The sequence below is a fragment of the Heteronotia binoei genome, chromosome 8 (assembly GCF_032191835.1).
Source record: "Heteronotia binoei isolate CCM8104 ecotype False Entrance Well chromosome 8, APGP_CSIRO_Hbin_v1, whole genome shotgun sequence".
Taxonomy (NCBI): Eukaryota; Metazoa; Chordata; class Lepidosauria; order Squamata; family Gekkonidae; genus Heteronotia; species Heteronotia binoei.
In genome coordinates this window covers 45,338,209-45,355,981 of record NC_083230.1, presented here as the reverse complement: position 1 = coordinate 45,355,981, position 17,773 = coordinate 45,338,209, and the positions used below count along the sequence as shown (strand labels likewise).

Genomic DNA, 17,773 nt, shown 5'->3' with positions numbered 1-17,773 from the left:
TCATCACTTGATTCTAAAGTCTGTGAATACATATGCATGTGTGCCAACTGGCCTCAAGGTTCTGTAAATATGCTGTACTTTCTATGGACCACTGACTTGGCAGAAGCGGTATAAACTCTAAGACTGCTCTATATACAGCATTTAAGAATTTGGTAAGGACATCTGCCATAACATGAAGGATGGTGAAAAAACTAAAGGAAAACCAAAAGGTATATTTTAGAGCATCTCCCACAAAGCTAAACCAAAACGACAGCATGATATTTAAATCTTACTTGGAGATCCTTCTTCATGAATTCCATTTGGGCCATTACCATTTATACTGTTGTCCTTGCAGCACTGCAAAGATGCTTCAGTGTCTTCTGTTTCAGTAGAGGTTTTCACATATCGGCTAAAAAATACCAAATGGGACACAAATACCAAATGGGACACAAAAACAAATACAAATACCTTATTTTCTCATATATTTTTTAATTATGTAATATATATGTATGGTGCAGTAAAATGGCTTGGGATAACTGGAGCACTAACAGTTCTGGGGCATTGCTTTCCAGTTGTGGGAAATCAACAAAAGAACATGCTCAGCTGTATGCTGCCCTCAAAACACTTGGAAAAAACCAGGTGTAAGAAACAAAAATGGTTTGGGGTATGTGGATATTTCAAGATTGTCTCCTTCAGTTTCTCACTGTCCTGTCAAAATATGCATCACACATTCTCTGTGTACTTAGTAGGGGTGTGTAAAAAACGACCAAACCTGGTGTTTTTTGGGATCGGGTATACTGAACCAAAAAATCAGTATTTCCTGATATCCCCAAATCCCAATATTGGTATGGTATTTTGATTAAGTGAATATTTAATAATAATAATAATAATAATAATAATAATAATAATAATAATAATAATAATAATAATAATAATAATAATAATAATACTTTTTATTTACATCCCGCCCTCCCCGCCGAAGCAGGCTCAGGGCAGCTCACAACATATTAATTCAATATAATACAATAAAATCATATGTCAATAAATACTACATTATAAAACCATAGTTTAAATCAACATTCCACTTAAAATTAACATTTATGGTGCTAAATTTCAGGTTTTTAATAAATTGATGGCGCAATACAACAGCAGCGAATCTAGGAATTTAGGATTCCTAAATTGTTTTGGGATCCAAAGGACCTGAGAAGAAAAAAAAAGATTGGCTGGGATGGTGGGAGTGGAGAGCTTTGTGCCACCCTGGCTGATCCTGGGCTGGCTCCTCTTTGCAGCTTGGTTGAAACTAAGCTGCAAAGAGGAGCCAGCCCCATTCAAGGCAGCACAGAGTAGTCAGCTCCTGCTGACCCCTCCTATCCTGGGCTGGCTCTTCTTTGCAGCTTGATTGAAACTGAGCTGCAAAGAGGAGCCAGCCCCTGCCATGGTGGGGGGAGCTAGCTGGAGAGCTAGATTTGAGTCCAGTAGCATGTCAAAGACCATCAAGATTTTGGGGGTATAAGCTTCCAAGGGTCAAAGATTCCTTTTTCAGGTATCTGATGAAGGGAGCTTTGACTCTTGAAAGTTTGTACTCTCAAATCTTGTTGATATCTAGAATGCTTCTGAATGTGAATCTTGTTTTTCTGCTGCAGACCAACACATCTACCCTTCTTAAACTATCTCTCTATGCTTAGAAATGAATTCTCAGAAGTGCAATTATTGTACAAATTATGGTAATATATATACATTTAAAAACTGCCACTTAAAAAATTTCAAAAGGCAAGAAAAGCATTGCTTATATACAGATTTTTTGTTTTTATTTATTATTTATTCTATGAAAACATCCTGCCTTTCCTTTTGGTTCAAGATGGCTTACAATAATATTTAAATATTCCCAGCTAAAACCAAAAATTAAAAATAGCAAGTGCCAATCCTTCTCCCTCCCACCTTAAAAAATGTTTGCCATTCAAACCCCCTCGAAAGCCCTGGCAAACAGGCAGGCATTGCAGCATCTCCTGCAAACCTTGAGGGAAGGGCCTCCCACCTCTTCAGGTCAGATGGGCAGCCTCGTAGCCAGGATTTGAAGAATTGGGAGGCCCTGATTTTTTTCAGGGGGCACATAGTGGCCCCAACCTCCATGGCCTTCTCTCCTACCACCACTAAGGAGAAAAGCTGCCAGCTCACTGCCATACAGCCTTCCCCCTCCCCACAGCTGCCCCAAGGTGATCCCTTTCCACCCCTCTTCCAGCAGCTCTGGTGGGGAGCCACTCAGAGGTTTAGATACGTGCCGCACGGTCTCCAGCCCTTACCTGTAGCATGATCCAGCTAGGCAAGCTTGGCGGGACAAGGAGGGAGAGGTGGAAGGTTTCACCAAGTCGCAACTGACTTCTGGGGCTACAAGAACTCCAATTTGGATTTCTTCCTGTCGGAGGGCGAGCTGAGGCTGCCCAAGAGCAGCTCCCACCCTCGGGTGGCCAGCAAGACCAGGCCAGAAAACCCCTGCAGGTGAACATCACATCTCCACTAATCCCCAGCCCCGGACTGCAGCCGGGACCTCCACTTGTGTGCGCCAGCCTACCCTACCTGCCCTGTTTGCAATGGAGCCATCCGCCTCCTGCCTCCACTGCCCCACTTGAGGGCCAGAATGGCCTCTTCTTGCAGGCGCCCTCTAGCCCAACGTAGAGCTTAACTTTTAGTCCTGGGTGCTGAAAGTGCCCCCTTGTTTCTGCTTGCTGGCGGGTCAGAGATTTCTTCCAGCCCCTAAGCAAGCAGAAGCAACTCAGAGCTTATCTTTCAGTCCTGGGCACTGAAAGCGCCCCATTGTTTCTGCTTGCTGAGGGCTCAGAGATTTCTTCCAGCCCCTAAGCAAGCAGAAGAAACACGGAGCTTAACTTTCAGTCCTGGGCTCTGAAAGTGCCCTGTTGTTACTGCTTGCTGAGGGGTCAGAGACTTCTTCCAGCCCCTAAGCAAGCAGAAGCAAGGTGGAGTTTAACTTTCAGTCCTGGGTGCTGAAAGTGCCCCGTTGTTTCTGCTTGCTGAGGGGGTCTGAGATTTCTTCCAGCCCCTAAGCGAGCAGAAGCAACAGGAAGCTTAAGTTTCAGTCTTGGGCTCTGAAAGTGCCCGGTTGTTTCTGCTTGCTGAGGGGTCAGAGAATTCTTCTGGCCCCTAAGCAAGCAGAATCAACTGTGTATGGCGATGGTAGAATGGAGAAGGATACAGCCAAGGCACTGGAGTCTGGTTAGGGGCCCCAAGTCAGGGGGCCCTGCCTAGCAGTCAGAGGGCCATGCCTCCACAGGCCTCCTCATAGCTACGGGCCTGCAGATGGGCCACCCTAAGTTGTGAAACAGTGAACAGATGGCTGCCTGATGTCTGTAGTTGGCACACAGGGACATATGGAAGGAGACTAGTCCTTCAAGTATATGAGTCTCAGGTCCTGAAGGGTTTTAAAGATATAACGAACACCTTGAATTGAACTCAGAAATAAACTGGTAGCCAATGAGCAGTTTCAAAATAGACCACATATGTTCCTGACAGTGACTCCTGATAGCACTTGGGCTGCTACATTCTGGACCAGTTGTATTTTCTGGGTTGTCTTCAAGGCAAGCCCCACATAGAGCATGCTGCAGTAATCCAACCATGAAGTTACAGAAGCATGGAACAGTGTGGCTGAGTCTAGGTAATGAGAAAGTTGGCAAATCAGATGCAGCTGATAGAAGGTGCTCCTGATCACAATGCCAACCTGTTTTTCAAATAGCAAGGTGGGTCAATTTTAAAACATAAGGATGACAGTCAGCACTATAGTAAGTCAAACCATTTATGCACAAAAAGAAAAATAAGCAAACACTTCAGACAATGAATATAACTTACCACATTCTCACTAGCAGAAGATTATATAGCTTATCTTCAGTATTGTTCCTAGGCACTGCTATAAGGAATGGCTGACCAAAATGTGTGGAACCACTATGGTGGCTATAACTACTGTGCCGAAACTTCTCCCTTAGACAAACTGGAATTATGACTTGCTCAGTATCTTCAGTTCTATTGATCCCAATTTCAAATCTAAAGAAGCATTGAAAACAGATGTATTTAAAACAAGATCACATCTTTCTACATTTGACCATGACATCTTTCTTTTATTTGATCTTAGCAGCTGAAGTCAGAAGAAGTTGTTGGCTGGGGAATGATGCTGAAATATCTGCCCATCTGCTTGAATATGTCTTTTGCATTGCATTTTGCAAGCTACCCTGAAGGATATAATGTGGAATGCTAGATGGAATGCTGGATAAAATCTCTGAAACTACATGAAGGATGCACCTGAATTTTCTGTACTTACACATAAATGTCATCTCGCTCCATAATACTGCTCAGATTTTCATCAATTGCAAATATCCTATGGAACCTATGATTGTATATGTCAGTAACTATCATCTAAAAGAAAACAAAATTCAAATCACTTTATTTCGTTTAGACACACCAGTAACATTCAATATTATATGAAATTATTTCTAAAATATCTCACCTTATCTGCTGCAACACCAGACAAAGCAGACAATGCTGTGCAGAGATCTTGTATATTTCCAATTTTTGGAACTACTACTTTGTACTAAAAATAAAACAGAGAAGATAAACTGAAATTGATACATCTACTTTTGCGCATTAAAGTATTATTTATATCCCTATCAGGATACAATGTGCTCTGTAAAGGAACATGAAAGCTCTTATCTTGAATAAAACTTTGCTGGTCTTAAAGGTGCCACTGGACTCTACCTTTGTTCTGCTGCTTCAGACCAACATGGCTGCCCACTTGGATCTATCTTTATGGGTGGAACCATTATTATATATAATGAGAAGAGGAAAAAATGATACCAACCAAGTATTTCATTCTCTCTTCCTAGGTGTATGGGGATCTGCAATGAATGGTCAGGAATGATCACTCAACAGCCAGAGATGAAATAAAATGTATAATTAGATAAAATTGAGGTATGCCAAATTATAAATTTTGTTCTGCATCTGTTTGATATTCAAATTTTGAAAGTCAATTGACTGACTTAAACTCAGTTTTCTACCATGCAAAACAGCAGAGTCAACATAATTTTGCTTAGGATGGCACTGTAACTCTACTTTCTTATTTCACTGATCAATACTGGCTCTTGAAGGGAAGGGTAACTTCTATTTTTATATTGAGAAATTAGCAATATACTGAGAAATTAACAACTGCATCACATAATTAAGATCTGAAGGCATCTTTAAAATATAGCAATACAACAAGTATAATCTCTCATTACTACTCACTACATAATAAGTCATGAAAGAATGTCCATACTCTAGGAAAAATTGATGCATATACTACTCACCTGCATAGGTTTGGCAAGTGGATCCATTCTAACTAAATAAACTTCCAAAGTGCGTTCTTTTTTCATGGGTAGTGGAAGAGTCAAGTAACAAAAGGGATCAAATGTTACAGAGATCTTAGCACATTCTGGACAAACTAAGGTTGATTTAAAAAGTCCATGAAAGATGTCTACAATGATGGAATCATTCCGTTTCAAATGGTTCTCCCAAGCTTCTTCAGCAACTACCTAAAAGAACATATTAGTAGTAAAAGCATTAATTTTAAATGTAAATGTATTAATTTGCAGATTATATGCATGATTCGGCATAATTCCAGACCAGTTGAAAAACACATCAGGAATAAAAAAAGCAAAGAAAGCAGTGAAAAGTAGATTGAATTTCATGCCTCCAGATTAGTTTATTACTGCTGTATACTGATGATTCAGTTCTTATCTCCCACACCAAGATTGGCCTGAAGAGACTCCTGAGATGTTTGTCTCAAACTATTGCCTAAATGAGGAGTTGCAAATAAACTATAACAAATCTAAAACCTTGTTTAGTTCTAAAAGTGTCACCCTGGGCCTTTCCAAATGGACTCTAGCAAACTCAGATATTGAACAAGTCAGGAACTTCTGCTACCTGGTAATTGTTCTCTCTTCAAACCTCCCTTGGTCTCACCAGCATAAGTTTGCTCTGAATAAGATTAAGCCTGCTACTCATCTTAATGCCATCCCATCCAAAAGCATTACAGGACAGATTTTGTTGTATTCCATATTCAGACTGTCTCTGCCCTTGTGGTCACGGTAAAATTTATATTCTGTCTCACAAAATATTGGAATGTTGGTTTTTTAAAACACTTGTAGGAACCGCTGGATCTCACTGCTTTTTTTAAATTTAAATTTTATTAAAACCTTTATATGCAAAAACCAGAACAATTAAACAAAGCCTATAATGAATATGTACATCGTGATCTAAATAAAAAGAACAAAACAAAAAACAGTTATCCACATACATCACCAAGCCACAAGGCAAAATAGCTCACTATGTTAAGACACATAATTTATAAATCATAATATTCACGTATTTAAGTGGAATTTTACTAAAATTAGATTCCTTATTTATATATTCTAAAAAGACAAACCATTTTTCAATAAACCAGTCACCTGCTTTGGGATTGTCTTGCAGTACAATACTGGCAGCTAATTTATCTTGGATAAAAATATCCCAAACTTTGTTAAAGCAACAATTTAAAGTAGGAACTCTAGAAACTTTCCAACGACTAGCTATAGCAGTTTTTCCTGCCAATAGAGCAAAGTTCCAGATGGACCACAGCCTTTCCAACAGTTCGAGCTATACTTAACTTTGCCCTTAAAAGCATATAGGGGGTCACATACCACCTTGCAAAAATTTTGTAATTCTGTAACCTGAAGTAATAAGACTTAGATTTAAATAACGATGATATCCATATTTGCTCCCAACAGTCATCATTAATTGTAGTGTGACAGTCTCTTTGCCACGCAATTTGCTGATTGGAACAACGAGACCAGACAAGAAGATTTAAGAGAGTATATATAATAGAAATAACACCCTTTATTGAGGTGCTGCCTTTATTGATTAATTTCTCCAGAAGATTAAGAGATCTATTAGCCATGATTAATGGGACTATTTGATGTTGTGCATGATGCATTATTATAAGGCATTATTAAGCTGCGCCTTGCCAGAGGCTGAGCATATTTCAGAGGGCTCTGAGAGATAGCAGAGAAGCTCTGAGAGAAAGCAGAGAATAAGGCTATAAGGGTGAGGTTTGGCTTTCTAAGCAGCTGGGGAAGTTGCTGAGAATTTCTGAGTTGTGTGATTGCTGAAAATTCTGAGTTTGTGATTGCTGGGGAACTGCTGTCTGTTTGGTTTGAGTGGGCTGAAGGTGATTGAAGGTGATTGTTGCTGATTGATTAGGAGTGGCTGTGTTCCCCACCCTCTTTGCATTATTAAGCTGTGCCTTGCCAGAGGCGCAAGCCAAAGATTGAGAGCTAAAGGGCTCTTGACCTGTGACTCTTAATCTGGGGGCTGTGTAAGGACCAGGAACCCAGATCCTGATTTTCCTTGAGTTCCCAATAAGGTAAGTTGACCCTCCAGAAGGGGAGCCACATAAACAAACAGGATTTAAAACGGGACTGTATATATTTTTAAAAAGCTATCATGAAGGTAGAATGCCAGCAGGGGGGTGGGGGCTTTCCACTGTTTTGAACTAAGTGTCACATGTATGACTATCTGCCCACAGGACAGAAGTCTTGAGTGTGTTCTCGATACAAGGAGCTCCTGGTCCTGAGGGAACAAGTTCATACCCTTGAGGTCGAGGTGACTGACCTGGAGAAGCAGAGACAGTCAGTTAGGCACTCGGAGAACACTCTCGGGGACGTATTAGATGAGCCCCACTCTGAACGTGGCAGCTCCGTTGCTGCCACGAAGCATGAGGGTTGAGAGGGAACAGGGCACCGTGCTGAGGATAAGGGGAATGCGCCCTCAGAAGGGACCTCTTCTTCAGTTGGTGAGCGGGTATCTTTTCGCACCAAGGAACCATCCCTGGGCAGGGGGAGAGGGGGGGTCTTGGTAGTTGGTGATTTGATCCTTAGGCAAGTAGCTGGGTGGCAAAACTACACAATGGACGTATGGTGACTTGCCTGCCTGGTGCGAAGGTAGCAGACATTATGCTTGTAGTAGATAGGCTAATAGACAGTGCTGGGGAGGAGCCAGTGGTCTTGGTGCATGTTGGCACCAACGATGTGGGGAAATGCAGTCGTGAGGTCCTGGAGGAACAATTTAGGTTGCTAGGTGGGAGACTTAAGGCCAGGACCTCCAAGGTAGCCTTCTCAAAAGTGCTACCTGTTCCACGTGCAGGGCTGGAGAGACAGGCACAAATTAGAAGTCTCAATGTGTGGATGAGATGATGGTGTAGGGAGGAAGGGTTTACATTTGTTAGGCATTGGGATGCTTTCTGGAACAAGCAGGAGCTGTACAAAAGAGACGGTCTCCACTTGTCCCCAAGTGGAACAAGGCTGCTGGCACTTAAAATCAAAAAGGTGGCAGAGCAGTTTTTAAACTAAATCTTGGGGGAAAGCCGACAGGAGATGAAATGTCTCTGGTTCGGAAGGACTCATCTCAAAGAGATGAAGGGTTAGCTGTTACTTTTCTACCGGGTAATGGATCAGAGTTGTCCACTGAGATGGTGACAAACAGTATGGACTGCCTGCCAAAGTCTCGAGGCAGCAGGAGGAAGGTTGAGGACCTAGCTTGCCTGGAAAATTATATTAGTTTGTATGCAAATGTTAGAAGTGTTCGAAGTTAAATTGGTGAGTTGGAATGTTTAGTGTTGGGAGAAAACATAGACATTGTGGGAATTTCAGAAACTTGGTGGAATGAGGAGCATCAGTGGGACACGGTGATTCCTGGATATAAGTTACATCGGAAGGATAGGGAGGGAAGGGTTGGAGATGCGGTGGCTCTGTATGTCAGAGAGGGTATACAGTCCAGTAAGACTGAGGTCAGAGAATTAGATTCCCTTCTAGAAATGTTTTGGGTTGAAATAGAGGGCCCAAAAGGAAATTTAACGATGGGAGTTTGTTATGGCCCACCAAATCAAAAGATAGAGGACGATTATAATATGATGGAAAGATTAAAGATAGTGGCTAAACGTAAAAACTGTGTCGTAATAGGTGATTTTAACTACCCAAAAATTGATTGGGTCAGTATGTGTCCAGGTCAAGAGAAAGCGATTGAGTTTCCAGATGCTCTCAATGACTGTGCTATGGAGTGGATGGTCTCAGAACCTATCAGGGGTGGGGCGATCCTGGATTTGGTCCTAAGTAATGCCCAAGACTTGTAGTTGGGAGTAAGCTGTGAATTGGCCAAGTTTGCAGATGACACTAAATTGTTCAGGGTGGTGAGAACCAGAGAAGATTGTGAGGCACTCCAAAGGGATCTGTTGAGGCTGGATGAGTGGGCATCAACGTGGCAGATGAGGTTCAATGTGGCCAAGTGCAAAGTAATGCACATTGGGGCCAAGAATCCCAGCTACAAATACAAGTTGATGGGGTGTGAACTGGCAGAGACTGACCAAGAGAGAGATCTTGGGGTCGTGGTAGATAACTCACTGAAAATGTCAAGACAGTGTGCGATTGCAATAAAAAAGGCCAACGCCATGGTGGGAATTATTAGGAAGTGAATTGAAAACAAATCAGCCAGTATCATAATGCCCTTGTATAAATCGATGGTGTGGTCTTATTTGGAATACTGTGTACAATTCTGGTCACCGCACCTCAAAAAGCATATTATGGCATTGGGAAAAGTGCAAAAAAGGGCAACTAGAATGATTAAAGGTTTGGAACACTTTCCCTATGAAGAAAGGTTAAAACGCTTGGGGATCTTTAGCTTGGAGAAACGTCGACTGTGGGGTGACATGATAGAGTTTTACAAGATTATGCATGGGATGAAGAAAGTAGAGAAAGAAATCCTTTTCTCCCTTTCTCACAATACAAGAACTCGTGGGCATTCAATGAAATTGCTGAGCAGTCAGGTTAAAACGGATAGAAGGAAGTACTTCTTCACCCAAAGGGTGATTAACATGTGGAATTCACTGCCACAGGAGGTGGTGGCGGCTACAAGCATAGCCAGCTTCAAGAGGTAAAAATATGGAGCAGAGGTCCATCAGTGGCTATTAGCCACAGTGTGTGTGTGTGTGTATTTGACCTCTGTGTGACACAGAGTGTTGGACTGGATGGGCCATTGGACTGATCCAACATGGCTCCACTTATGTTCTTATGCACGAGTATATTGAAACCAAGGGATGGAAATTTTAAATTTGTGTTCCAATTCAGCAAGGGTACTCAATTTACCATTAGTTGTTACATCTGTGAGTTTAAAGATGTTATGGTCTCTCAAAATTTTGACTCCATCTTTGTCCCTACCAGGGAGGAACCAAGTCTGGCCCAAGAAGGTCATTTCCGGAGAAGAAGGAAGAGATAAAGTATTTCTCCACTGGTTTCTTAATTGTAATGTGAATTTAAGAAACAGATTTAGAATTCCAAATATATTCATGGAAAAGCAGATTGGGTAGGTCAGCCTTTTCAATTTGAACCCAGGCTGGAGTAGAAAAAGGAGAGCCATAAAGAACAATATTTCTCATCTGAGCTGCCACAAAATATTTATCAATCAGTGGGACGGCAAGAGCACCCAGTTTACGAGGTTTAGCTAAGAGTGATAATGCAATTCTAGCTTTCTGCTTGTTCCATAAAAAAGCAGTCCATTGAGACTGCCAATTCGTTAAGTCTTTTCGTAGTATGGGGATAGGAAGATTTTGAAAAAAAAAAAAATAAGATGAGGAAGAAGAAAGGATTTGAGGAGATAAATTTTTCCCAGCACTGAAAAGTTCAATTTGGACCATCTCCTAAAGTCAAAGTAATCGATTCCCTTACTGGACCATAATTGACCTGAAACAAGTCAGCTAAATTTAAAGGAAATAAGATACCCAGATGTCTCCAAGTTTTTGATACCCACCCGAAAGGTGAAGTAGAAATAATAGTCGCCTTAAGCTCCTGAGGTATATTAATCGGATATACTTCAGACTTGTTAAAATTAATAGAGAAACCAGAGTGCTTGCTGAATTCATCAAGTTTTTCTTTTAATATTGTTAAGGAATTAACGGGATTGGTTAAGTAAAAAAAACCATGTTGTCTGCAAAGAGACTTGTTTTATGAATAACATTATTAACAGATATGCCTGTAATATCCTTGGCACTTCGGATTACATAAGTAAAGGGTTCAACAGAAAGAGCAAATAAAAGGGGAGATGAGGCAACCCTGATGGGTGCCTCTATTAAGGTGCAACTCATCCGATCTAAAGAGATTAATACTAATTTGTGAGGAGGGAGCACTGTAGATGGCATAAATAGATTTCAAAAAGCATGGACCAAACTTCATATACATTAATAAAGTTTTAAAGTAATTTACTTCTACTCTGTCGAACGCTTTTTCAGCATCTGAAGATAAAATTAAGGAGAGAGAAGAAGATGACTTAGCTGCATGGATCAGGTTGAGTGACTTACGAATATTACCGGTGTTGGTGCGACCTGGCATAAAGCTTGCCTGATCTGGGTGTATGTACATGTGGGTAATAATCTTATTCAAACATTCTGCAAGTAAAAAAAAAAATTTAAACCATGATTAAGAACTGAAATAGGACGATAGGAAGCGGGATTAAGTGTCTTTTCCTTCCTTTGGGGTTACTATCATCTTTGACTCAAGCCAGCTTGGGGGAAGTCAACCTTCTTCCATAACAGAATTATAAGGGGCTAATAAAGAAGATTTAAAATGTTTATAAAACTCAATCAGAAAACCGTCCCTGCCTGTAGCCTTATTGTTTTTAATTTTGGATATAACCGAACTTAATTCAGTCATGTTGATAGGTTTGTCTAAAAAAGTAGCATGATCTTCAGTAAGGAAAGATTTGAAATCAATGGAGTTTAGTTATTTCTCAATATGCTGAGGGTTCGGATTAGCAGACTCATAATGTTTTATAAAAATCAAAAAAATCAAAAAAGATCTTTTTAGAAGAGGAATGAATAACTCCCTGAGGGGTTCGAATTGCATGAATTATATTTTGAGCCCTTTTCTGGGCAATATGATATTTCAAGAGTTTAATTGATTTTGAAGTTTTAGTCACAAGAAACAAAAAATTCATCTGAATGGAAGAGGTCTCAAGCAGTTCTAATTGTTTCCCAGCCTGATTTAATTTTTAAGGGTTTTTTCCCACCATACTTTGAGTGTTTCGTTTGTAGAAACGTGATGCAAGCCTTTAGGTCTTCAGTTGAATTTCTTTTAGCTTTATTTAGGGGAGGGACAGTGGCTCAGTGGTTAGAGCATCTGCTTGGTAAGCAGAAGGTCCCAGGTTCAATCCCCGGCATCTCCAACTAAAAAGGGTCCAGGCAAGTAGGCATGAAAAACCTCAGCTCCAGACCTTGGAGAGCCGCTGCCAGTCTGAGTAGACAATACTGACTTTGATGGACCGAGGGTCTGATTCAGTATAAGGCAGCTTCATATGTTCATATGTTTATTGCAAGCAGAAGCAATAGAGATGAGATTGCCTTTCATGACAGCTTTAAAGTCCCATACATAGGCTTGGGAAACACCGCATTGTACATTCAAAGAAAAATAAGATTGGATTTGTTCTGTTACATTTTTACTAATTGCTTCGTTTGACAGCAGCAGTTTGTCGAGGGACCAATTGGGACCTTTTCCATCAGAGTCCTGAGCAAGCAAGTCACAAACCACCAGAGAGTGATCAGAAATAGTCCTTGCGTCAATGTTGGCATTATCTATACGGTTGATCAAAGAAGGAGATACTAGTAAAAAAATCAATTATAGAATAGGAGTTATGAATAGAGGAGAAAAAAGTATAATCTCTACTATTAGGGTACAAGGTATGCTAGACATCAATTAGATTGAAGGAATGGAGAATTTTACTCAGCTTAGTTAGAGGGGATGGTTTCCCTGATGAAGGTAAAGAAGAATTTGATTTGTCCAATTTAGGACCAACAAAAAAATTTAAGTCTCCTCCAACAAGTATGTTACCTTGTTGGAAGGTTTGAAATTCTTGTAATGTTGCTCTAAGAAAGTCTAATTGTCCACTATTAGGAGCATAGATTAAGGCAATAGTTGTACTCATACCATCCAATTCACCTTTGACAAATAAAAATCTACCCTTAGGTTCTTTTTTTATTTGCTGACAAACTAAAGGAGTATGCTTGGATATCGGGATAGCTACACCCTGTGCTTTGGATGAACCCGGGGCCTGGAAAGACTGAGAGAACCAGTGAGATCTAAAGACATTAGGTGCTGAGGCCTTCAAATGCATTTCTTATAGGCAGACAATGTTAAGTTTACCCTTCTCTAAATAGTTGGCAATCAGTTTACATTTAATGGGATTTTTAAAACCCCTACAATTCCATGAGGAAAATTTAAGATTGTGAGACATTTTGTAACCAAAAGCTCAAAAGCTAATAAACCAGGAAAAAATAAAAAACCATAGCAAACTCTCAACGCACCCTGCATACACCAGCACTGCAAACTTGTGCTGGCAAACAAGGCCAAAAAAACAGAAAAACACCCCAAACTAGGGAACTGGCTTCACCAACCTCCTAACACAAGGAGGGCAGGTGAGAAATACGATCAGTACTCCCTTATAGCGAAACCAAACCAATCTCGTGGGGGAAACTTCAGTGTATGAACTTTAAACAGGGTGAAGGTTGACCCTCCGATTATCCCCCCCCCCCCCCGATGATATATAATCAGACTCCCCTATCCGACCAGACTTCTCCCAGTCAAACAATAGGGAGTTTAACATTAGAAAAGTATAACTAATCCAATATCCAACAGTTCCAAATATTCCATTATTTCATGTTAAAGCACTTGGTGAGATAAAGACATATGAATCTTCCAAAAACAGCTATTAATCTATCTAATAAAATAATAAAAACACTTTATATATGAACACTTCCAGTAGTGATTAGGAAATTACTAAATCTACAGCAATAAGCTACAACTGCTAATAAAAAAAACTTTTAACTATTTAAAAAAATTCAGTGTAACCACTGGGACAGTAAACCATATCTAAAGACCATTTCATGCCATTATCAAGCAATTGTACAGTAACTGAAACTATAAACATAAATATACACACACCCACACTCCAACACACCTATATACACCCTCACACATCTATACAAATATATATATATATATATATATATATATATATATATATATATATATATATATATATATATATATATATATATATATATATATATATATATATATATATATATATATATATATATATCTAGGTGCATACATACCCATACACACTCCTACCTACATACCCAAATGTATTATACATATAGATACATTCCCATACATACAGACATACACACATACATACTTATATATATCCACACACCTACATATATAACCACATACATATCCATACACATATTTATCTTTTAAAGAATAAATAACAATTAAGAGTAAATAAATAAATAAATAAATAAGTAAGTAAATTAGAAGACCCATTTCCTTATATAATTTGCAAAAAAGTTAAAACACCCCTAAAAAACTATTCAATTCTCCCCCTGCAACCACCTTAAACCATACACAGTATATACACCTGCACAATTAAATCTACCAAATCCCTCTCTTCCAAATTCATCACCTAGACACATTCATGCCTATAAAAAATCAGCCAGCACTTAAAACTATAAAGCCTTCAATAATGCATGCACTCATCCGCTCACCTCAGTCATCTAACCCACACTCAGTTCCTCACAAAAACATTCACTCCTGATCAGAAACAGTACAAATACTATGCACCAAACCCTTACATTTCATTCTATCAACACACAAACAAGCATTCTACCTAAAGATGTGCAGAGAACATTTTTTGGCCCTATTGGAGTATATTGGAACATATGGAGACAACAAATGCAAAACCATAAAAAATGACCGCCAAAATGTTTCAAACAAGTATGTTAACTATTGTCTTGGAAAAAGTCTCAAAGTACAGCCATAGGAACGAATGTCTAGAAAACAACAAACAGACGCCTTCTTAAGCAGGGAGATCTTCCAGTGGGGGGGTTGGCTTTCAGCAATTCTTCCTCTTCGGCAGGAGACAGATTCAGCGAGAGAGAGTTCAGCAAATCCCTGCCTGATTTAATATCTGAAGCTTTGTGCAGTACACCGTTCCTAAACACCAAAATGTCCAACATAGGACTCCAGCAAAAACGCACATTTGCTATGTGCAGCTTCATCACAAAAGGCTTCATTTTCCACCATATCTCTAAGATATCCGGGGGAAGATCCAGAAGCGCCAAAATTTTCTTGCCATTGTAGGACAGGGCACCATGTAACCTTGCCTCTTTCAAGACAAGATCCCTCATTTCAGGGAAAGTAAATTGAACAAGGACGTCCCTGGGTCTTCCTCTCCGTTCCGTCATCATTGCTCCCTACCGTTGTGCCTTAGATATCATTAGCGTGCTCCCCTCAATTTTTAAAGATTTCGCCAGCCACTTAGTAATCAACATAGCCAAGTCTGCGGACCCTTCCTCGCCCTCCTCCAGACCCCTGAATTTCAGATTAGAAGCCCGAATGCGATTTTCCAGAATTGCAATCCTATTATCAAGAAGGGCTTCAGATTTCTTTCTTTCTTTAACGTCCTCTTTACGTGACAGAGCTGCTTCAGCCGTTTGATCTGCCAATTTAGCTAATACTGATAGCTACTCCATGAGCTCTTGCACTTTGGATCTAATTGGCTTAAGGAAATCTTCAATCGATTCTTTAAAATAACTATGAATGTCTCGTTTCAGAAGGTCTAGGTTTTTCCTACACAAAGGGGCGTCTTCATCCTCCTCAATAGGGTGAAGGGGAGAGTTGTTGCTGGCGGCCATGTTAGAAATGGAGCAGGTAGCAGGGCCACTAACCTTTGCCGAATCGTTTGGTTTAAAGAAAGCAGCGGCTGGGGTTTTTTCTTTTGGCACTGTCTTCTTGTTTCTGCGTGGTTGTCCCATGGAAGGTAAGACTTACTACAGAGTCTGATGTCTTAAAAAAATACAACTAGTGGGGGAAAGATCAGGAGCCTGATCAAGTGCATCTGCAATTTATGAGTGACGGTCCGCCCCCCCCCCCCGATCTCACTGCTTTTAACACAATCTTTGTTAATAAACTTCAAGAGGATAATATTCCCCACCTGATGCAATTATTCCCGTCTTCCTCATGATCTGCCTAATTCACAGAATTTTAACAACAATAATAAATACTGGAACCATGGGAGTAACAAATCCAGAATATCAAATAAACTCACTGTGTTTATTGTGTCTATTAAGTAGTTTAAAAAAGGTAAAGGTAGTCCCCTGTGCAAGCACCAGTCGTTTCTAACTCTGAGGTGGCATTGCATCACGACATTTTCATGGCAGACTTTTTATGGGGTGGTATGCCATTGCCTTCCCCAGTCATCTACACTTTACAATTCTTTAAACACCTCAATATTTTTATACAACTTTTTGATATCACCAATATAACAATCACTTAACAATAGTTACAAACAATTTTCCATAAGAGCTGTGATGATGCTGTATGAGCATATGGACTCAATATAATTACAGTGCTTATAAATGGCATTCATAGCTAAAATTGAGCAGGTCACTTGAATTATGGTGTATGATTAATTGAGCTGGTCAGTGCAGTGAGATACGGTGAGGCAAAACAGAGGACGGCAATAAAGACACTGGAGTCTCAAAGAAGCACAGCATATCATAAAGGACCAAAATGGACTGTACAGACATTAAAACCGTCAGGGGTCAAATACTGAGAGAACACTGCAATTATATTGAGTTCATATGTTCATACAGCAGCATCACAGCTCTTATGGAAAATTGTTTGTTTAAAGAATTGTAAATTACTTAATAGACACAATATTTTGTTAACACGCTGAGTTAATTGACAGAATCAGCATTCCTATCAGATGACTATCTAGCCTCTACTTAAGAACCTCCAAGAAGGAGAGTGCACTGCCTCCCAAGGAAGCCTGTTAAACTGAGAAACTGCTCTGTCAGGAAGTTCTTCCTAATATTTAACCAGAAGCTCTTCTGATTTAATTTGAACCTGTTGGCTCTGGTCCTACCTTCTGAGGCAACAGAAAACAATTTCACACCATCCTTTATATGACAGACTTTCAAGTACTTGAAGATGGTGATCATATCACCTCTCAGTCATCTCCTCTCCAGGCTAAACATACCCAGTTCCTTTAGCCTTTCCTCATAGACCTGGTTTCCAGACCCCTCACCATCTTTGTTACCCTCCTCAAGACATGTTCCAGCTTGTCTATATCCTTCTTAAATTGTGGTGCCCAAAACTGAACACAATACTCTAGGTGAGGTCTAACCAGAGCAGAGTAAAGTGATACTATCACTTTACATAACCTGGACACTGTACTTCTGTTGATACAGCCCAAAATCACATTTGCCTTTATAGCCACCACATCACACTGCTGACACATGTTCAGTATATAGTCCACTAAGACCCCTAGATCCTTTTTGCACTTACTACTGGCAAGACAAGTCTCGGCATCCTATAGTGATGTATTTGATTTTTTTTTTTACCTACAAGCAGAACTTTACATTTAACCTTGTTAAAATTCATTTTATTTATCTTAACCCAGTTTTCCAGCTTGTCAAGATCATCCTGTCTCCTGTCTTCTATTGTATTTGTGACTCCTTCCAATTTAGTATCCTCTGCAAATTTAATTAGCATTTCCAAATCATTTATGAAGATGTTGAACAAAACAGGTCCCAGGACAGATCCTTGGGGAACTCCACTTGTCACTCCTCTCTAAGAGGATAAGGAACCATTCACAAGCACTCTTTGGGTGC

General features: G+C 40.0%; 1 protein-coding gene across 5 annotated transcripts in view; it reads right to left on the bottom strand.

Moving 5' to 3' along the window:
- Positions 1-17,773, bottom strand: part of USP15 (ubiquitin specific peptidase 15) — a 126,022-nt gene that overhangs the window by 30,917 nt on the left and 77,332 nt on the right. For all 5 annotated transcript variants that reach the window (XM_060244972.1, XM_060244973.1, XM_060244976.1 and 2 more), the window contains 5 exons: positions 5,325-5,549; positions 4,490-4,573; positions 4,304-4,398; positions 3,838-4,029; positions 273-388 (listed from right to left, as the gene is read on the bottom strand). In XM_060244972.1, the coding sequence (XP_060100955.1) occupies positions 273-388; positions 3,838-4,029; positions 4,304-4,398; positions 4,490-4,573; positions 5,325-5,549 (712 nt within the window). The remainder of the gene's footprint in view (positions 1-272; positions 389-3,837; positions 4,030-4,303; positions 4,399-4,489; positions 4,574-5,324; positions 5,550-17,773) is intronic.